Below are 18,351 nucleotides of genomic sequence, written 5' to 3'. Positions count from 1 at the left end.
GAGTATATCCATATGTTTATGTGTGTGTGTATATCCATATGTTTGTGTGTGTGTATATCCATATGTTTATGTGTGTGTATATCCATATGTTTATGTGTTTGTGTATATCCATATGTTTATGTGTGTGTATATCCATATGTTTATGTGTGTGTATATATCCATATGTTTATGTGTGTGTATATCCATATGTTTATGTGTGTGAGTATATCCATATGTTTATGTGTGTGTGTATATCCATATGTTTGTGTGTGTGTATATCCATATGTTTATGTGTGTGTATATCCATATGTTTATGTGTTTGTGTATATCCATATGTTTATGTGTGTGTATATCCATATGTTTATGTGTTTGTGTATATCCATATGTTTATGTGTGTGTATATCCATATGTTTATGTGTGTGTGTATATCCATATGTTTATGTGTGTGTATATACATATGTTTATGTGTGTGTGTATATCCATATGTTTATGTGTGTGTATATACATATGTTTATGTGTGTGTGTGTGTGAGTATATCCATATGTTTATGTGTGTGAGTATATCCATATGTTTATGTGTGTGTGTGTATATCCATATGTTTATGTGTGTCTGTATATCCATATGTTTATGTGTGTCTGTATATACATATGTTTATGTGTGTGTATATACATATGTTTATGTGTGTGTGTATATCCATATGTTTATGTGTGTGTATATACATATGTTTATGTGTGTGTGTATATACATATGTTTATGTGTGTGTATATACATATGTTTATGTGTGTGTGTGTGTGAGTATATCCATATGTTTATGTGTGTGTGTATATCCATATGTTTATGTGTGTGTGTATATCCATATGTTTATGTGTGTGTATATCCATATGTTTATGTGTGTGTGTATATCCATATGTTTATGTGTGTGTATATCCATATGTTTATGTGTGTGTATATCCATATGTTTATGTGTGTGTGTATATCCATATGTTTATGTGTGTGTATATCCATATGTTTATGTGTGTGTGTATATCCATATGTTTATGTGTGTGTGTACATCCATATGTTTATGTGTGTGTGTATATCCATATGTTTATGTGTGTGTATATACATATGTTTATGTGTGTGTGTATATACATATGTTTATGTGTGTGTATATACATATGTTTATGTGTGTGTGTGTGAGTATATCCATATGTTTATGTGTGTGTATATCCATATGTTTATGTGTGTGTGTGTATATCCATATGTTTATGTGTGTGTGTATATCCATATGTTTATGTGTGTGTGTGTGAGTATATCCATATGTTTATGTGTGTGTGTGTGAGTATATCCATATATTTATGTGTGTGAGTATATCCATATGTTTATGTGTGTGAGTATATACATATGTTTATGTGTGTGTGTATATATCCATATGTTTATGTGTGTGTGTATATCCATATATTTATGTGTGTGAGTATATCCATATGTTTATGTGTGTGAGTATATACATATGTTTATGTGTGTGTGTATATATCCATATGTTTATGTGTGTGTGTATATCCATATGTTTATGTGTGTGAGTATATCCATATGTTTATGTGTGTGAGTATATACATATGTTTATGTGTGTGTGTATATATCCATATGTTTATGTGTGTGTGTATATCCATATGTTTATGTGTGTGTGTATATACATATGTTTATGTGTGTGTGTATATCCATATGTTTATGTGTGTGTGTGTGTGAGTATATCCATATGTTTATGTGTGTGAGTATATACATATGTTTATGTGTGTGTATATATCCATATGTTTATGTGTGTGTGTATATCCATATGTTTATGTGTGTGTGTGTGAGTATATCCATATGTTTATGTGTGTGTGTGAGTATATCCATATATTTATGTGTGTGAGTATATCCATATGTTTATGTGTGTGTGTATATCCATATGTTTATGTGTGTGTGTGTGAGTATATCCATATGTTTATGTGTGTGTGTGTGAGTATATCCATATATTTATGTGTGTGAGTATATCCATATGTTTATGTGTGTGAGTATATCCATATGTTTATGTGTGTGTGTATATCCATATGTTTATGTGTGTGTGTATATCCATATGTTTATGTGTGTGTATATCCATATGTTTATGTGTGTGTGTATATCCATATGTTTATGTGTGTGTGTATATCCATATGTTTATGTGTGTGTGTATATCCATATGTTTATGTGTGTGTATATCCATATGTTTATGTGTGTGTGTATATCCATATGTTTATGTGTGTGTATATCCATATGTTTATGTGTGTGTGTGTATATATGTTTATGTGTGTGTATATACATATGTTTATGTGTGTGTGTGTGTGAGTATATCCATATGTTTATGTGTGTGAGTATATACATATGTTTATGTGTGTGTATATCCATATGTTTATGTGTGTGAGTATATACATATGTTTATGTGTGTGTATATCCATATGTTCATGTGTGTGTGTGTGTATATCCATATGTTTATGTGTGTGTGTGTATATCCATATGTTTATGTGTGTGTATATCCATATGTTTATGTGTGTGTATATATGTTTATGTGTGTGTATATACATATGTTTATGTGTGTGTGTGTGAGTATATCCATATGTTTATGTGTGTGAGTATATACATATGTTTATGTGTGTGTATATCCATATGTTTATGTGTGTGAGTATATACATATGTTTATGTGTGTGTATATCCATATGTTCATGTGTGTGTGTGTGTATATCCATATGTTTATGTGTGTGTGTGTATATCCATATGTTTATGTGTGTGTATATCCATATGTTTATGTGTGTGTGTGTATATCCATATGTTTATGTGTGTGTGTGTATATCCATATGTTTATGTGTGTGTGTGTATATCCATATGTTTATGTGTGTGTATATCCATATGTTTATGTGTGTGTGTGTATATCCACATGTTTATGTGTGTGTGTGTATATCCATATGTTTATGTGTGTGTGTGTATATCCATATGTTTATGTGTGTGTATATCCATATGTTTATGTGTATGAGTATATACATATGTTTATGTGTGTGTATATCCATATGTTTATGTGTGTGTGTGTATATCCATATGTTTATGTGTGTGTGTATATATCCATATGTTTATGTGTGTGTGTGTGTGAGTATATCCATATGTTTATGTGTGTGTGTGTGAGTATATCCATATGTTTATGTGTGTGAGTATATACATATGTTTATGTGTGTGTATATCCATATGTTTATGTGTGTGTGTGTATATCCATATGTTTATGTGTGTGTGTGTATATCCATATGTTTATGTGTGTGAGTATATACATATGTTTATGTGTGTGTGTATATCCATATGTTTATGTGTGTGTATATCCATATGTTTATGTGTGTGTGTATATCCATATGTTTATGTGTGTGAGTATATACATATGTTTATGTGTGTGAGTATATACATATGTTTATGTGTGTGTATATACATATGTTTATGTGTGTGTGTATATCCATATGTTTATGTGTGTGTGTATATCCATATGTTTATGTGTGTGAGTATATACATATGTTTATGTGTGTGAGTATATACATATGTTTATGTGTGTGTATATCCATATGTTTATGTGTGTGTATATCCATATGTTTATGTGTGTGTGTGTATATCCATATGTTTATGTGTGTGTATATCCATATGTTTATGTGTGTGTGTGTATATCCATATGTTTATGTGTGTGTATATCCATATGTTTATGTGTGTGTATATCCATATGTTTATGTGTGTGTATATCCATATGTTTATGTGTGTGTATATCCATATGTTTATGTGTGTGTGTATATCCATATGTTTATGTGTGTGTGTGTATATCCATATGTTTATGTGTGTGAGTATATACATATGTTTATGTGTGTGTGTATATCCATATGTTTATGTGTGTGTATATCCATATGTTTATGTGTGTGTGTATATCCATATGTTTATGTGTGTGAGTATATACATATGTTTATGTGTGTGAGTATATACATATGTTTATGTGTGTGTATATACATATGTTTATGTGTGTGTGTATATCCATATGTTTATGTGTGTGTGTATATCCATATGTTTATGTGTGTGAGTATATACATATGTTTATGTGTGTGAGTATATACATATGTTTATGTGTGTGTATATCCATATGTTTATGTGTGTGTATATCCATATGTTTATGTGTGTGAGCATATACATATGTTTATGTGTGTGTATATCCATATGTTTATGTGTGTGTGTATATCCATATGTTTATGTGTGTGAGTATATACATATATTTATGTGTGTGAGTATATACATATGTTTATGTGTGTGTGTATATCCATATCTGTATATCCATATGTTTATGTGTGTGTGTGTATATCCATGTGTTTATGTGTGTGTGTATATCCATATGTTTATGTGTGTGTGTATATCCATATGTTTATGTGTGTGTATATCCATATGTTTATGTGTGTGTATATCCATATGTTTATGTGTGTTAGTATATACATGTTTATGTGTGTGTGTATATCCATATGTTTATGTGAGTGTGTGTATATCCATATGTTTATGTGTGTGTGTATATCCATATGTTTATGTGTGTGTGTGTGTGTGAGTATATCCATATGTTTATGTGTGTGTGTATATATGTTTATGTGTGTGTATATACATATGTTTATGTGTGTGTATATACATATGTTTATGTGTGTGTATATACATATGTTTATGTGTGTGTGTGAGTATATCCATATGTTTATGTGTGTGAGTATATCCATATGTTTATGTGTGTGTGTGAGTATATCCATATGTTTATGTGTGTGAGTATATCCATATGTTTATGTGTGTGTATATCCATATGTTTATGTGTGTGTGTGTATATCCATATGTTTATGTGTGTGTATATACATATGTTTATGTGTGTGTATATCCATATGTTTATGTGTGTGTATATACATATGTTTATGTGTGTGTATATACATATGTTTATGTGTGTGTGTGAGTATATCCATATGTTTATGTGTGTGAGTACATCCATATGTTTATGTGTGTGTATATCCATATGTTTATGTGTGTGTGTGTATATCCATATGTTTATGTGTGTGTGTGTGTGAGTATATCCATATGTTCATGTGTGTGAGTATATACATATGTTTATGTGTGTGTGTGTGTGAGTATATCCATATGTTCATGTGTGTGAGTATATACATATGTTTATGTGTGTGTGTGTGTGAGTATATCCATATGTTCATGTGTGTGAGTATATCCATATGTTCATGTGTGTATATCCATATGTTTATGTGTGTGTATATCCATTTGTTTATGTGTGTGTATATCCATTTGTTTATGTGTGTGTATATCCATTTGTTTATGTGTGTGTATATCCATATGTTTATGTGTGTGTGTGTATATCCATATGTTTATGTGTTTATGTGTATATTGTAAGAGCCATAATAGACTTTAATAGGATGTGTTTAGTGATTTATAGAAGTGTGTTGAAATGCTCCTTTAAGTTACGTTACTGACTACGTCAGAGCCTATATCCCTCAGTTGAGGTTAATCAGTCTGCGGAGTAAGACAGGTTTTTGACCGTTGTGCCAAGTTGAGCACTGAATGACTCTTGTATCTTTATTTTGTTAAGTAAACCTTTTAAAATGAAGTAACTGCCTCTGAAGATTCATTACGCGTCAAGCTCACTGCCCACACACAGACTGCAACAGTAGTGGTAATAGGGATTACCGGACGGAGACAAGATTGCCGCTACATATATACATATGTTTATGTGTGTGTATATGCATATGTTTATGTGTGTGTGTGTATATCCATATGTTTATGTGTGTGAGTGTGTATGTACATGTGTGTGTGTGTACATACGTGAGAGGCAGGCTGGTTTGTCGTTCTTGAAGCCACACTCTGGGACATCTGGAGGTGGAGAGCCACCTGGCCACTGGAAGCTCCGCCCACTCTGCATGATCAGCTGTTTCATGCTGCTATTGTACACACACACGACCTACACATACACACACGCACGCACGCACGCACGCACACGCACACACACACACACACACACACACACACACACACACACACACACACTCTCAGCTGACGCTCCAGCCTCTCAGGTGTGTCCTGGTTGAGGTTGTTACCTGGAACTCTCCGGACTCGATGTCGATCGTGTCCCACACAGCAAAGTCCACCTGTCTGTCCCCGAACTCGTCCATCTCCACCTGACCCATCACTCCTACAGAGAGGGTTATTATGGGATGTTCTGTGTTCATATCTATCTATATCTATATGATTCAGACTCCTGATGAGGAAACACCTGTCCTCACCTGAGAAGGTTCTGTTCCACATCCTCCTGGTCACCACGTCTCCGCTGGGCCTCCGCACCGGTCCCGGTCCTGGTCCTGGTCCTGGTCCTGGTCCTTGTCTTGGTTCCGGTCCCGGTCCTGGTCCTTGTCTTGGTTCCGGTCCCGGTCCTGGTCCTTGTCTTGGTCCCGGTCCTGGTCCTTCTCTTGGTTCCTGTCCCGGTCCTGGTCCCGGTCCTGGTCTCTGCTCACTCAGTGTCTCGGTCAGAGCCTGAGAGTACATCATGACTCCATCATGGAAACCTGCAGCGATTAGGTTATACTGACAGAGAGAGAGGCATCAGGTCATGTGTGTGTGTGTGTGTGTGTATATATATATATATATATATATATATATATATATATATATATATACACACATTATATATAATATACAATATATATATATATATTTAATATATAATATATATATATTTAATATATAATATATATAATGTATATATATACATATATATAGTATATATACATTATATATAATGTATATATACATACATCATATATAATATATGTATATATATATTTAATATATAATATATATATTTAATATATAATATATATATAATGTATATATATACATATATATAGTATATATAAATTATATATAATGTATATATACATACATCATATATAATATATATTGTGTATATATACATTATATATATAATGTATATATATACATTATATTTATATTACACATATATAATATATAATGTGTGTATGTATAATATATATGTATATATATGATGTGTTTTGTACCAGAGAGTCTTCGATTGTGAAGTTGAACATTTCCTTTGCGTCGTTCTTTAGATTTTCAACAAATTGAAAATATTCTGGATTCTGAGGCTCCAGGTAGGTTAGAACCTTCACACTCTGAGAGAGAGAGAGAGAGAGAGAGAGAGAGATAGAGAGAGAGAGAGAGAGAGAGAGAGAGTGGGGGACAGGGAGGGAGGGAGAGAGAGAGAGAGAGAGACACAGACAGAACAATCAGTATCCAGATCCCTTCAACATGTGATCATCTATTGTGAAATGAATGAATGTTCCCCTTTAAGGAACTCACCTTCATGATGACATCAAACATTGTGACATATTTTCTTGTATCCATCATTTCACTGCTACAGTCCAGACCTCCAATGATAATCAATAAAGCCTCACCCTGAAGGCCCGGCGGGCCGCCTCGTCGTCCTGGTCTCCTCTGAACCACGGCCGGACGGGGCCCCGCCCCCCCAGACCCTCAGCAAAGAGATCAATGAAGAAGAATACGTAGTCCTCCAACTCCACCCCGTCGTTACAGAACTGGACCATCAGAGACCGGAGGAAGTCCCAGGAGCAGCAGAGGTAGACCACTGAAGAACCAGAACCACACCATCTGTTACTACATCTATAACACATCTAATACACCATCTATAACACATCTAATACAACATCTATAACACATCTGTTACTACATCTATAACACATCTAATACACCATCTATAACACATCTGTTACTACATCTATAACAAATCTAATACAACATCTATAACACGTCTGTTACTACATCTATAACACATCTAATACTACATCTAATACTACATCTATAACAAATCTAATACTACATCTATAACACATCTAATACACCATCTATAACACATCTAATACAACATCTATAACACATCTAATACAACATCTATAACACATCTAATACTACATCTATAACACATCTGTTACTACATCTATAACACATCTGTTACTACATCTATAACACATCTAATACTATATCTATAACACATCTAATACAACATCTATAACACATCTAATACAACATCTATAACACATCTGTTACTACATCTATAACACATCTAATACTACATCTGTAGCACATCTAATACACCATCTATAACACATCTAATACTACATCTAATACTACATCTATAACACATCTGTTACTACATCTATAACACATCTAATACTACATCTATAACACATCTAATACAACATTTATAACACATCTGTTACTACAACTATAACACATCTGTTACTACATCTATTACACATCTAATACACCATCTATAACACATCTAATACTACATCTATAACAAATCTAATACACCATGCATAACACATCTAATACTACATCTATAACTTATCTAATGCAACATCTATAACACATCTGTTACTACAACTATAACACATCTGTTACTACAACTATAACACATCTAATACTACATCTATAACACATCTAATACTACATCTATAACACATCTAATACACCATCAATAACACATCTGTTACCACATCTATAACACATCTAATACTACATCTATAACACATCTAATACTACATCTATAACACATCTATAACACATCTAATACATCTAAGACAGCAGGACGTAATATAAGGAGTCAAAACAAAGGACAGAAGGAAGTGGAGTGAGGAGTCAAAACAAAGGACAGAAGGACGTGGAATAAGGAGTCAAAACAAAGGACAGAAGGACGTAGAATAAGGAGTCAAAGCAAAGGACAGGAGGACGTAGAATAAGGAGTCAAAGCAAAGGACAGAAGGACGTAGAATAAGGAGTCAAACAAAGGACAGGAGGACGTAGAATAAGGAGTCAAAACAAAGGACAGAAGACCTCGGCCGTGGTCCTGGATCTGCTGGACCACGTCCCCGTAGTTGACGGCGTGGGGCTCGATGGCGAGTTCCCGTGTGGTGACGTTGCGCTTCCCCAGCAGCGTGTAAAGACCCTCCACGGCGAAGTAGCACGGCCTGTCGTCGTTGGCGTCCTTGGCGTCCTTCTTGTCGTTGTAGATGAGCATGGCGTGCCGGCGCCAGCCGAACGCCTCCTGGATCTTCACGCCCAACTCGCCCAGCTTCTGGTGGGTGGGGCCCGTGTTGGTGACCGCCGCGTAGTGCTCGAAGCCGATGGCGCGGGCGCCGGCAGTCACCATCGGCACCTCCCAGTGGGTGGTGAAGCGGGCGACGGGCGATGAGGAGTAGTCGCAGCCGGGGCCCACGAAGGCCCAGGGGTCGTGGGACAGCTTCAGGTCCACGGCGACCAGCGGCGCGATGGAGTCCGAGCAGAAGCCGGCGTGGTTCTCCGAGTTGCCGTAGATCAGCTGGAGCTTCAGGCCCGGCAGCAGCCGGGGGTCAGAGTTCACCCGCCGCACCGCCTGGAAGAGGGCCGGGGCCACGCGAGGCCACGCCCACGCGTAGTCCGTGTTGTTCCGAGGCAAGATGGCGGCCAGAGTCACCTCCTGAAGGGCCTCAGTGGTGTTGTCAGCTGATGGGGAGGAAGCAGCGGATTGGACGAGGAGGAAGAGAAGGAGCAGTGAGGGGCGGGGCCACCTGGACAGCATGATGAGCCTGTCAGACGAGTTGCAGGGAACAAAGACCACACATTAAGGAAACTAAACCCTTTCACAAAAAAAGATGCCAGCTGAACATGATCCCCGACGCGAAACAACCAAAGTCCTTTAACAGCGGACCCCAGAGCGCAGGTTGCAACCCTGATATTGTGTTTGTCAGCAACAATATTGCTGGATTAAGCAAAAAGCTGGTCTTGGAGCCGCTGCCAAGGACCCAACGGCGTGCCATCAGCCTCACAGTCAACGCTGCAATGACCCCAGCCATGATTGCTGCCAGTTGAAGTGGAAACACCTGCTGGAGACAACTGATATGACAAAGAACAGCTAACAAGTATGGTGCCACATCCGAAAAATCAGCAACGATTCATCAATCGCAACTCACAGCCTCTAAAGGCTGTTTGAGGGGCATTGCCCTGTTGCTGAACCAGCCAATCAGAGTTGTCTTGGGAGTTGACCAAAGGACCTGAAGACCCTCACAGACCTGAAGACCCTCACAGACTTGAAGACCCTCATAGACCTGAAGGTCCTCACAGACCTGCAGGTTCTCACAGACCTGAAGACCCTCACAGACCTGAATACCCTCATAGACCTGAAGATCCTCACAGACCTGAAGACCCTCACAGACCTGAAGGTTCTCATAGACCTAACGGTCCTCACAGACCTGAAGGTTCTCATAGACCTGAAGACCCTCACAGACCTGAAGACTCTCACAGACCTGAAGGTTCTCACAGACCTGAAGGTTCTCACAGACCTGAAGACCCTCACAGACCTGAAGACTCTCACAGACCTGAAGGTTCTCACAGACCTGAAGGTTCTCACAGACCTGAAGACCCTCACAGACCTGAAGACCCTCACAGACCTGAAGACCCTCACAGACCTGAATACCCTCATAGACCTGAAGATCCTCACAGACCTGAAGACCCTCACAGACCTGAAGGTTCTCATAGACCTAACGGTCCTCACAGACCTGAAGGTTCTCATAGACCTGAAGACCCTCACAGACCTGAAGGTTCTCACAGACCTGAAGACCCTCACAGACCTGAAGACTCTCACAGACCTGAAGGTTCTCACAGACCTGAAGGTTCTCACAGACCTGAAGACCCTCACAGACCTGAAGACCCTCACAGACCTGAAGACCCTGACAGACCTGAATACCCTCATAGACCTGAAGATCCTCACAGACCTGAAGACCCTCATAGACCTGAAGATCCTCACAGACCTGAAGACCCTCACAGACCTGAAGGTTCTCATAGACCTAACGGTCCTCACAGACCTGAAGGTTCTCATAGACCTGAAGACCCTCACAGACCTGAAGACTCTCACAGACCTGAAGGTTCTCACAGACCTGAAGGTTCTCACAGACCTGAAGACCCTCACAGACCTGAAGACTCTCACAGACCTGAAGGTTCTCACAGACCTGAAGGTTCTCACAGACCTGAAGACCCTCACAGACCTGAAGACCCTCACAGACCTGAAGACCCTCACAGACCTGAATACCCTCATAGACCTGAAGATCCTCACAGACCTGAAGACCCTCACAGACCTGAAGGTTCTCATAGACCTAACGGTCCTCACAGACCTGAAGGTTCTCATAGACCTGAAGACCCTCACAGACCTGAAGGTTCTCACAGACCTGAAGACCCTCACAGACCTGAAGACTCTCACAGACCTGAAGGTTCTCACAGACCTGAAGGTTCTCACAGACCTGAAGACCCTCACAGACCTGAAGACTCTCACATACCTGAAGGTTCTCACAGACCTGAAGACCCTCACAGACCTGAAGGTTCTCACAGACCTGAAGACCCTCACAGACCTGAAGGTTCTCACAGACCTGAAGACCCTCACAGACCTGAAGACTCTCACAGACCTGAAGGTTCTCACAGACCTGAAGGTTCTCACAGACCTGAAGACCCTCACAGACCTGAAGACTCTCACAGACCTGAAGGTTCTCACAGACCTGAAGGTTCTCACAGACCTGAAGACCCTCACAGACCTGAAGACCCTCACAGACCTGAATACCCTCATATACCTGAAGATCCTCACAGACCTGGAGACCCTCACAGACCTGAAGGTTCTCATAGACCTAACGGTCCTCACAGACCTGAAGGTTCTCATAGACCTGAAGACCCTCACAGACCTGAAGGTTCTCACAGACCTGAAGACCCTCACAGACCTGAAGACTCTCACAGACCTGAAGGTTCTCACAGACCTGAAGACCCTCACAGACCTGAAGACTCTCACAGACCTGAAGGTTCTCACAGACCTGAAGATCCTCACAGACCTGAAGACCCTCACAGACCTGAAGACCCTCACAGACCTGAAGACTCTCACAGACCTGAAGGTTCTCACAGACCTGAAGACCCTCACAGACCTGAAGACTCTCACAGACCTGCTGCTTTAATTGAAAAAAACAAAACTTTGGTTGGTGATTAAAATCTGTGTTGTTCTCATGAATTTTAGTGATAATAATATGAATACATGATCGTAATCATAATATATAATTAATAATAATAAAATCATGTAATAATATCATATAAATAATAATAACATACACATTATTATAATAATCACAATTGCATATAAATAACCATCATCAAAACATCAACTAAGCATGTTAATCATCGATCAATACTTTGACTGTGTAGTACTTCCACAGTGTGTACTACTAGTTAACTAGCAGTACTAGTATTTGTACTGCAGTAAAAGCTTGTTTACCTGCTTCCTGCTTCACGGAGAAGACGTTTCCACGGCAACAAACCGGAGAGAAGGAGGACCACCAGAGGAGGATCACCAGAGGAGGATCACTAGAGGAGGATCACTAGAGGAGGATCACTAGAGAAGGATCACTAGAGGAGGATCACCAGAGGAGGATCACCAGAGGAGGATCACTAGAGGAGGACCATTAGAGGAGGACCACCAGAGGAGGATCACTAGAGGAAGATCACTAGAGGAGGACCACTAGATGAGGATCACCAGAGGAGGACTACCAGAGGAGGATCACCAGAGGAGGATCACCAGAGGAGGATCACTAGAGGAGGACCACTAGAGGAGGACCACCAGAGGAGGATCACTAGAGGACCACTAGAGGAGGATCACCAGAGGAGGACCACCAGAGGAGGATCACTAGAGGACCACTAGAGGAGGATCACCAGAGGAGGATCACCAGAGGAGGATCACTAGAGGAGGATCATCAGAGGAGGATCATCAGAGGAGGATCACCAGAGGAGGATCACTAGAGGAGGATTATCAGAAGAGGATCATCAGAGGAGGATCACCAGAGAAGGATCACCAGAGGAGGACCAGGAGAAACCGAGCTGAAGTGTTCCGGCTCTGCAGCTCTGTGCATCCAACCCTACGAGGAAGTGGCGGACACAATGAGGGGGGGGGCATGTGGGCGTGTGTGTGTGTGTGTGTGTGTGTGTGTCCGAGTCTTCGGAGGGACAATTCAATTACCATGAGGGGTGTAACATTCAAATTATTCAATGTTCTGTTTATATATTCGTGTGTCTTTGTGTGGAGGTGTGTTTGTGTGGAGGTGTGTGCGTGGAGGTGTGTGTGTGTGTGTGTGTAGATGTGTGTGCCATTTTAAAGTTAGTAATAATGTTGATAATGTTGCGTGCGGTTTCATATTCCCTATTACTGTGTAGAGGAGAGTATTTTTTACTCTGTGGTATTAATGCCTTTTATAACTATAAATATATAATAATATATAAATAGAACGTTTGTCGTGATGCGTGTGGTTAATAAAGTTAATGAACACAATCCACTGAGTGTGTTTGAACAGGATACACCCGGTGGACCAGGAAGTCTATCACACACACACACACACACACACACACACACACACACACACACACACACACACACACACACACACACACACACACACACACACAGGTCCCCTCTCTGTACCTCTTCCTGGAAATGATCACAGACGGGGAACACACACACACACCCACCCACACCCACACCCACACCCACACACACACATCCACCCACACACACACACTCTCTTTTCCTCCCACACTCTCCTGTTAATAAAAAAAAGTGTTGGAGTGTTCCTCGTCAACCATAAAATGTTCCACTTGAACGCACCATGAAGTTTCCAGCTGAAGGACCACGAGAGACGACCGAAAGACGACCTAAAGACGACCAAAGGACGACCTAAGGACGACCTAAAGACGATCTAAAGACGACCTAAGGACGACCTAAGGACGACCTAAAGACGATCTAAAGACGACCTAAGGACGACCTAAAGACGACCAAGAGACGACCAAGAGACGACCTAAAGACGACCTAAAGACGACCTAAAGACGACCTAAGGACGACCAAAGGACGACCTAAGGACGACCTAAGGACGACCTAAGGACGATCTAAAGACGACCTAAAGACGACCTAAGGACGACCTAAGGACGACCAAGAGTCGACCAAGATACGACCTAAGGACGACCTAAAGACGATCTAAAGACGACCTAAGGACGACTTAAAGACGACCAAGAGACGACCAAGAGACGACCTAAAGACGACCTAAAGACGACCAAGAGACGACCAAGAGACGACCTAAAGACGACCTAAAGACGACCAAAAGACGACCAAGAGACGACCAAGAGACGACCTAAAGACGACCTAAAGACGACCTAAGGACGACCTAAAGACGACCTAAAGACGACCTAAGGACGACCTAAGGACGACCAAGAGTCGACCAAGATACGACCTAAGGACGACCTAAAGACGATCTAAAGACGACCTAAGGACGACCTAAAGACGACCAAGAGACGACCAAGAGACGACCTAAAGACGACCTAAAGACGACCTAAGGACGACCAAAGGACGACCAAAGGACGACCAAAGGACGATCTAAAGACGACCTAAGGACGACCAAAGGACGACCAAAGGACGACCTAAGGACGACCTAAAGACGACCTAAAGACGACCTAAGGACGACCAAAGGACGACCAAAGGACGACCTAAGGACGACCTAAGGACGATCTAAAGACGACCTAAAGACGACCTAAGAACGACCTAAGGACGACCAAGAGTCGACCAAGATACGACCTAAGGACGACCTAAAGACGACCTAAAGACGACCTAAGGACGACCTAAAGACGACCTAAAGACGACCTAAGGACGACCTAAGGACGACCAAGAGTCGACCAAGATACGACCTAAGGACGACCTAAAGACGACCTAAAGACGACCTAAAGACGACCTAAGGACGACCAAAAGACGACCTAAGGACGACCTAAGGACGACCTAAAGACGACCTAAGGACGACCTAAGGACGACCTAAGGACAACCTAAGGACGACCTAAAGACGACCTAAAGACGACCTAAAGACGACCAAGAGTCGACCAAGATACGACCTAAGGACGACCTAAAGACGACCTAAAGACGACCTAAAGACGACCTAAAGACGACCTAAGGACGACCTAAGGACGACCAAGAGTCGACCAAGATACGACCTAAGGACGACCTAAAGACGACCTAAGGACGACCTAAAGACGACCTAAGGACGACCTAAAGACGACCTAAGGACGACCTAAGGACGACCTAAGGACGACCTAAAGACGACCTAAGGACGACCTAAGGACGACCTAAGGATGACCTAAGGACGACCAAGAGTCGACCAAGATACGACCTAAGGACGACCTAAAGACGACCTAAGGACGACCTAAAGACGACCTAAGGACGACCTAAAGACGACCTAAGGACGACCTAAGGACGACCTAAAGACGACCTAAGGACGACCTAAGGACGACCTAAGGATGACCTAAGGACGACCAAGAGTCGACCAAGATACGACCTAAGGACGACCTAAAGACGACCCAAAGACGACCTAAGGACGACCTAAGGACGACCTAAAGACGACCTAAGGACGACCTAAGGACGACCTAAGGACGACCTAAAGTCGACCTAAGGACAACCTAAGGACGACCTAAGGACGACCTAAAGACGACCTAAGGACAACCTAAGGACGACCTAAGGACGACCTAAAGACGACCTAAGGACGACCTAAAGACGACCTAAGGACGACCTAAAGACGACCTAAGGATAACCTAAGGACGACCTAAGGACGACCTAAAGACGACCTAAGGACGACCTAAAGACGACCTAAGGACGACCTAAAGACGACCTAAGGACAACCTAAGGACGACCTAAGGACGACCTAAAGACAACCTAAGGACGACCTAAAGACGAACAAGATACGACCTAAAGATGACCAAGATACGACCTAAAGACGACCAAGATACGACCTAAAGATGACCTAAAGACGACCTAAGGAGGACCAAGAGTCGACAAAGATCCGAGAGACGACCTAAAGACGACCGAGAGACAAGTGTGTGTGTGTGGAGGTGTGTGTGTGTGTGTAGATGTGTATGTGTGCCATTTTAAAGTTAGTAATAATGTTGATAATGTTACGTGCGGTTTCATATTCCAACTGTGTAGAGGAGAGTATGCAGAGTATGCAAATGCACGTGAGCAGCAGAGACGTGCACTAGCAGCAGAGACGTGCACGTGAGCAGCAGAGACATGCACGTGAGTTTTTATTATTAATCATTTCATTAATATTTTCTTCTTTTTGGTGTCTCAAGGTGGGTGGGCCCTCTATTGGCCGGCCGCCACTGGATACTACCAGTATTGATATTAAATATTCAAACTACTGATACTAATATGGATGTGTATGTAAACGGTGACGCCTCGATGAGCATCAACGTTAGTCACGGAGTTCCACAAGGTTCTGTGCTTGGACCAATTTTATTCACATATATATGCGTATAGAAGCCCCTCCCTCTCTACGCCCAACCCATAAAGAGGCCCCGCCCCCTCTACACCCACAGTCCCCATAAAGAGGCCCCGCCCACAGTCCCCATTAAGAGGCCCCGCCCCCTATAGGCCCGCTGAACTACAGCTTTATGGATTCATGTCGTTATTTATATCAGACTTGAAGATCCTGAGACTGAATGTGTGACATTTACTTTCAGGTTTTAATACTCAGTTCTGCGAAGACAGTGCTGAGTACACACAGTACATTACTGAGTACCACACAGTACATCACTGAGTACCACACAGTACATAACTGAGTACGCACAGTACATAACTGAGTACGCACAGTACATAACTAAGTACCACACAGTACATAACTGAGTACCACACAGTACATAACTAAGTACCACACAGTACATAACTGAGTACCAAAGTGCAGAACAGACTAGTACTTCTGTGGTAGTGCGACCGTAACGTAGTGAACTGGGTTGGTTCTGGACCTGGTCTCCAACAAGCAGAGCCAGCAGCTGGTCCTCTACAGCTGGATGAAGACCGAGCAGAGACCGTCCGTCCCCTGCTGGTCCTTGGTCTGGTCCAGCTCCGGGCCCGACTCCACCCCTTCAACAGCGTGGACTTTGAGGTGTCCGTTGAGCGACCGCTTGGCCTGGAAGCTCTTCCCGCAGACCCTGCAGCCATAGGGTTTCTCCCCGGTGTGGATCAGCATGTGTCTCTTCAGGTCCACTTCCTGCATGAAGCCCTTGCCGCACACCTGGCACAGGAAGCGTCGCTCTTTGTTGTGGAAGCGGACGTGCGTGTCCAGAGTCTGCTTCTGGGTGAAGCCCTTGCCACAGAGTCCGCAGGTGAAGGCCTTCTCCCCGGTGTGGGTCTTCAGGTGCGTCTTTAAGTTGCCGCTCTGGTTGAAGCTCTTCCCGCAGGAGCCGCAGGAGTACGGTTTCTCTCCCGTGTGGATCCTCGCGTGCATCAACAGCGCCGCCTGAGCGCCGAAGCACTTCCCGCAGACGTCGCAGGTGTTGTCGACCTCGCGGTGGGAGCTCAGGTGCGCGGCGAGTCTGGAGACAGACTCGTACTGGTGTCCGCAGAGCCCGCAGCGGCAGTCCGGGTTCTGCAGATGAGCCTCCACGTGCTCCACCAACAAGGTCCTCTTGCCGAAGGCGTCGCCGCACACTTTGCAGCGGAAGGAGCTGCGGCGGCGGCGCTTCGGTTTGTCGGCGGCGGCGTCCTTCTGGTGAGTCGCCATGTGTCGCCGCAGGCCGGGCCGCTCAGTGAACTCCTGACCGCAGACGCTGCACGCGTGCACCTCGCCGTGACCCTGCATGTGCCGCTCCAAAGACGCCATGTGGTAGAAAGCCCGGCTGCACGCGTTACACTTGAAGGGTTTCTCCGCGGCATGGACACGCGCGTGCGACGACAGGTTCCCCTTCTGGCTGAACTTCTTGCCGCAGACGTCGCAGCCAAACGGTTTCTCTCCAGTGTGCAGGCGCGCATGCAGCTCCCGCGCCAGCATGGTCCGGAAGGTCTTCCCGCAGGAGGAGCAGGTCTTGCTCTCCGCCCGGTGTATCTGCAGGTGAGCCGCCAGGTCAGCGGTGGAGTCCGACCGCACGCCGCAGAAGCCGCAGCAGCGGTCCGGGTCCTGGGCGCAGACCTGCAGCGCGTGTTGGAGCAGGAAGCCCCGCCCCCGCAGAGCACGGCCACACGCATGGCAGCTGAAGGTCTGCGCCGTAGGCGACCTCTTCCGCTTGTTCCTGGTGCCGAGCGGCGGCCGGCCTCTCTTCTTCTTCTTCTTCTTCCACGAGGACCTCAGTGCCCGACTGCGCTTGGTCCGGGTCTGGTCTGAAACACAGTCCACGGGAGGCGAAGGACTGCCGGGAGGCGAAGGACTGCCACGCACC

General features: G+C 42.9%; 2 protein-coding genes across 2 annotated transcripts in view; both read right to left on the bottom strand.

Annotated features, from left to right (window-relative positions):
• Positions 1-9,679, bottom strand: part of LOC306748758 (atrial natriuretic peptide receptor 1-like) — a gene marked incomplete at its 3' end in the record, with an annotated part of 53,398 nt that extends 43,719 nt beyond the window's left edge. The window contains exons 1-6 of the mRNA XM_079231968.1: positions 8,944-9,679; positions 7,485-7,675; positions 7,089-7,202; positions 6,297-6,594; positions 6,111-6,205; positions 5,839-5,974 (exon numbers count right to left, since the gene is read on the bottom strand). Coding sequence (XP_079088094.1) covers positions 5,839-5,974; positions 6,111-6,205; positions 6,297-6,594; positions 7,089-7,202; positions 7,485-7,675; positions 8,944-9,667 — 1,558 coding nt within the window. The 5' untranslated portion in view covers positions 9,668-9,679. The remainder of the gene's footprint in view (positions 1-5,838; positions 5,975-6,110; positions 6,206-6,296; positions 6,595-7,088; positions 7,203-7,484; positions 7,676-8,943) is intronic.
• A 6,895-nt stretch (positions 9,680-16,574) lies between these two features.
• On the bottom strand, positions 16,575-17,822 carry LOC306748497 (uncharacterized protein). The gene has a single exon (XM_079231673.1). The coding sequence runs from the start codon at positions 17,796-17,798 to the stop codon at positions 16,977-16,979; it is 822 nt and encodes a 273-aa protein (XP_079087799.1). The 5' UTR covers positions 17,799-17,822; the 3' UTR covers positions 16,575-16,976.
• Between the last annotated feature and the right edge of the window lie 529 nt (positions 17,823-18,351).

The sequence above is a fragment of the Taurulus bubalis genome (assembly GCF_910589615.1).
Source record: "Taurulus bubalis genome assembly, chromosome: 16".
In the NCBI taxonomy this organism is placed as follows: domain Eukaryota; kingdom Metazoa; phylum Chordata; class Actinopteri; order Perciformes; family Cottidae; genus Taurulus; species Taurulus bubalis.
Note: the sequence above shows the minus strand (reverse complement) of the source record. Positions and strands in the feature narration are given on the sequence as shown.

What these genes read in the sequence shown, in the direction of transcription:
- LOC306748497 (XM_079231673.1), bottom strand. Translation starts at nt 17,798, where the DNA reads ATGGCGTCTTTGGAGCGGCACATGCAGGGTCACGGCGAGGTGCACGCG.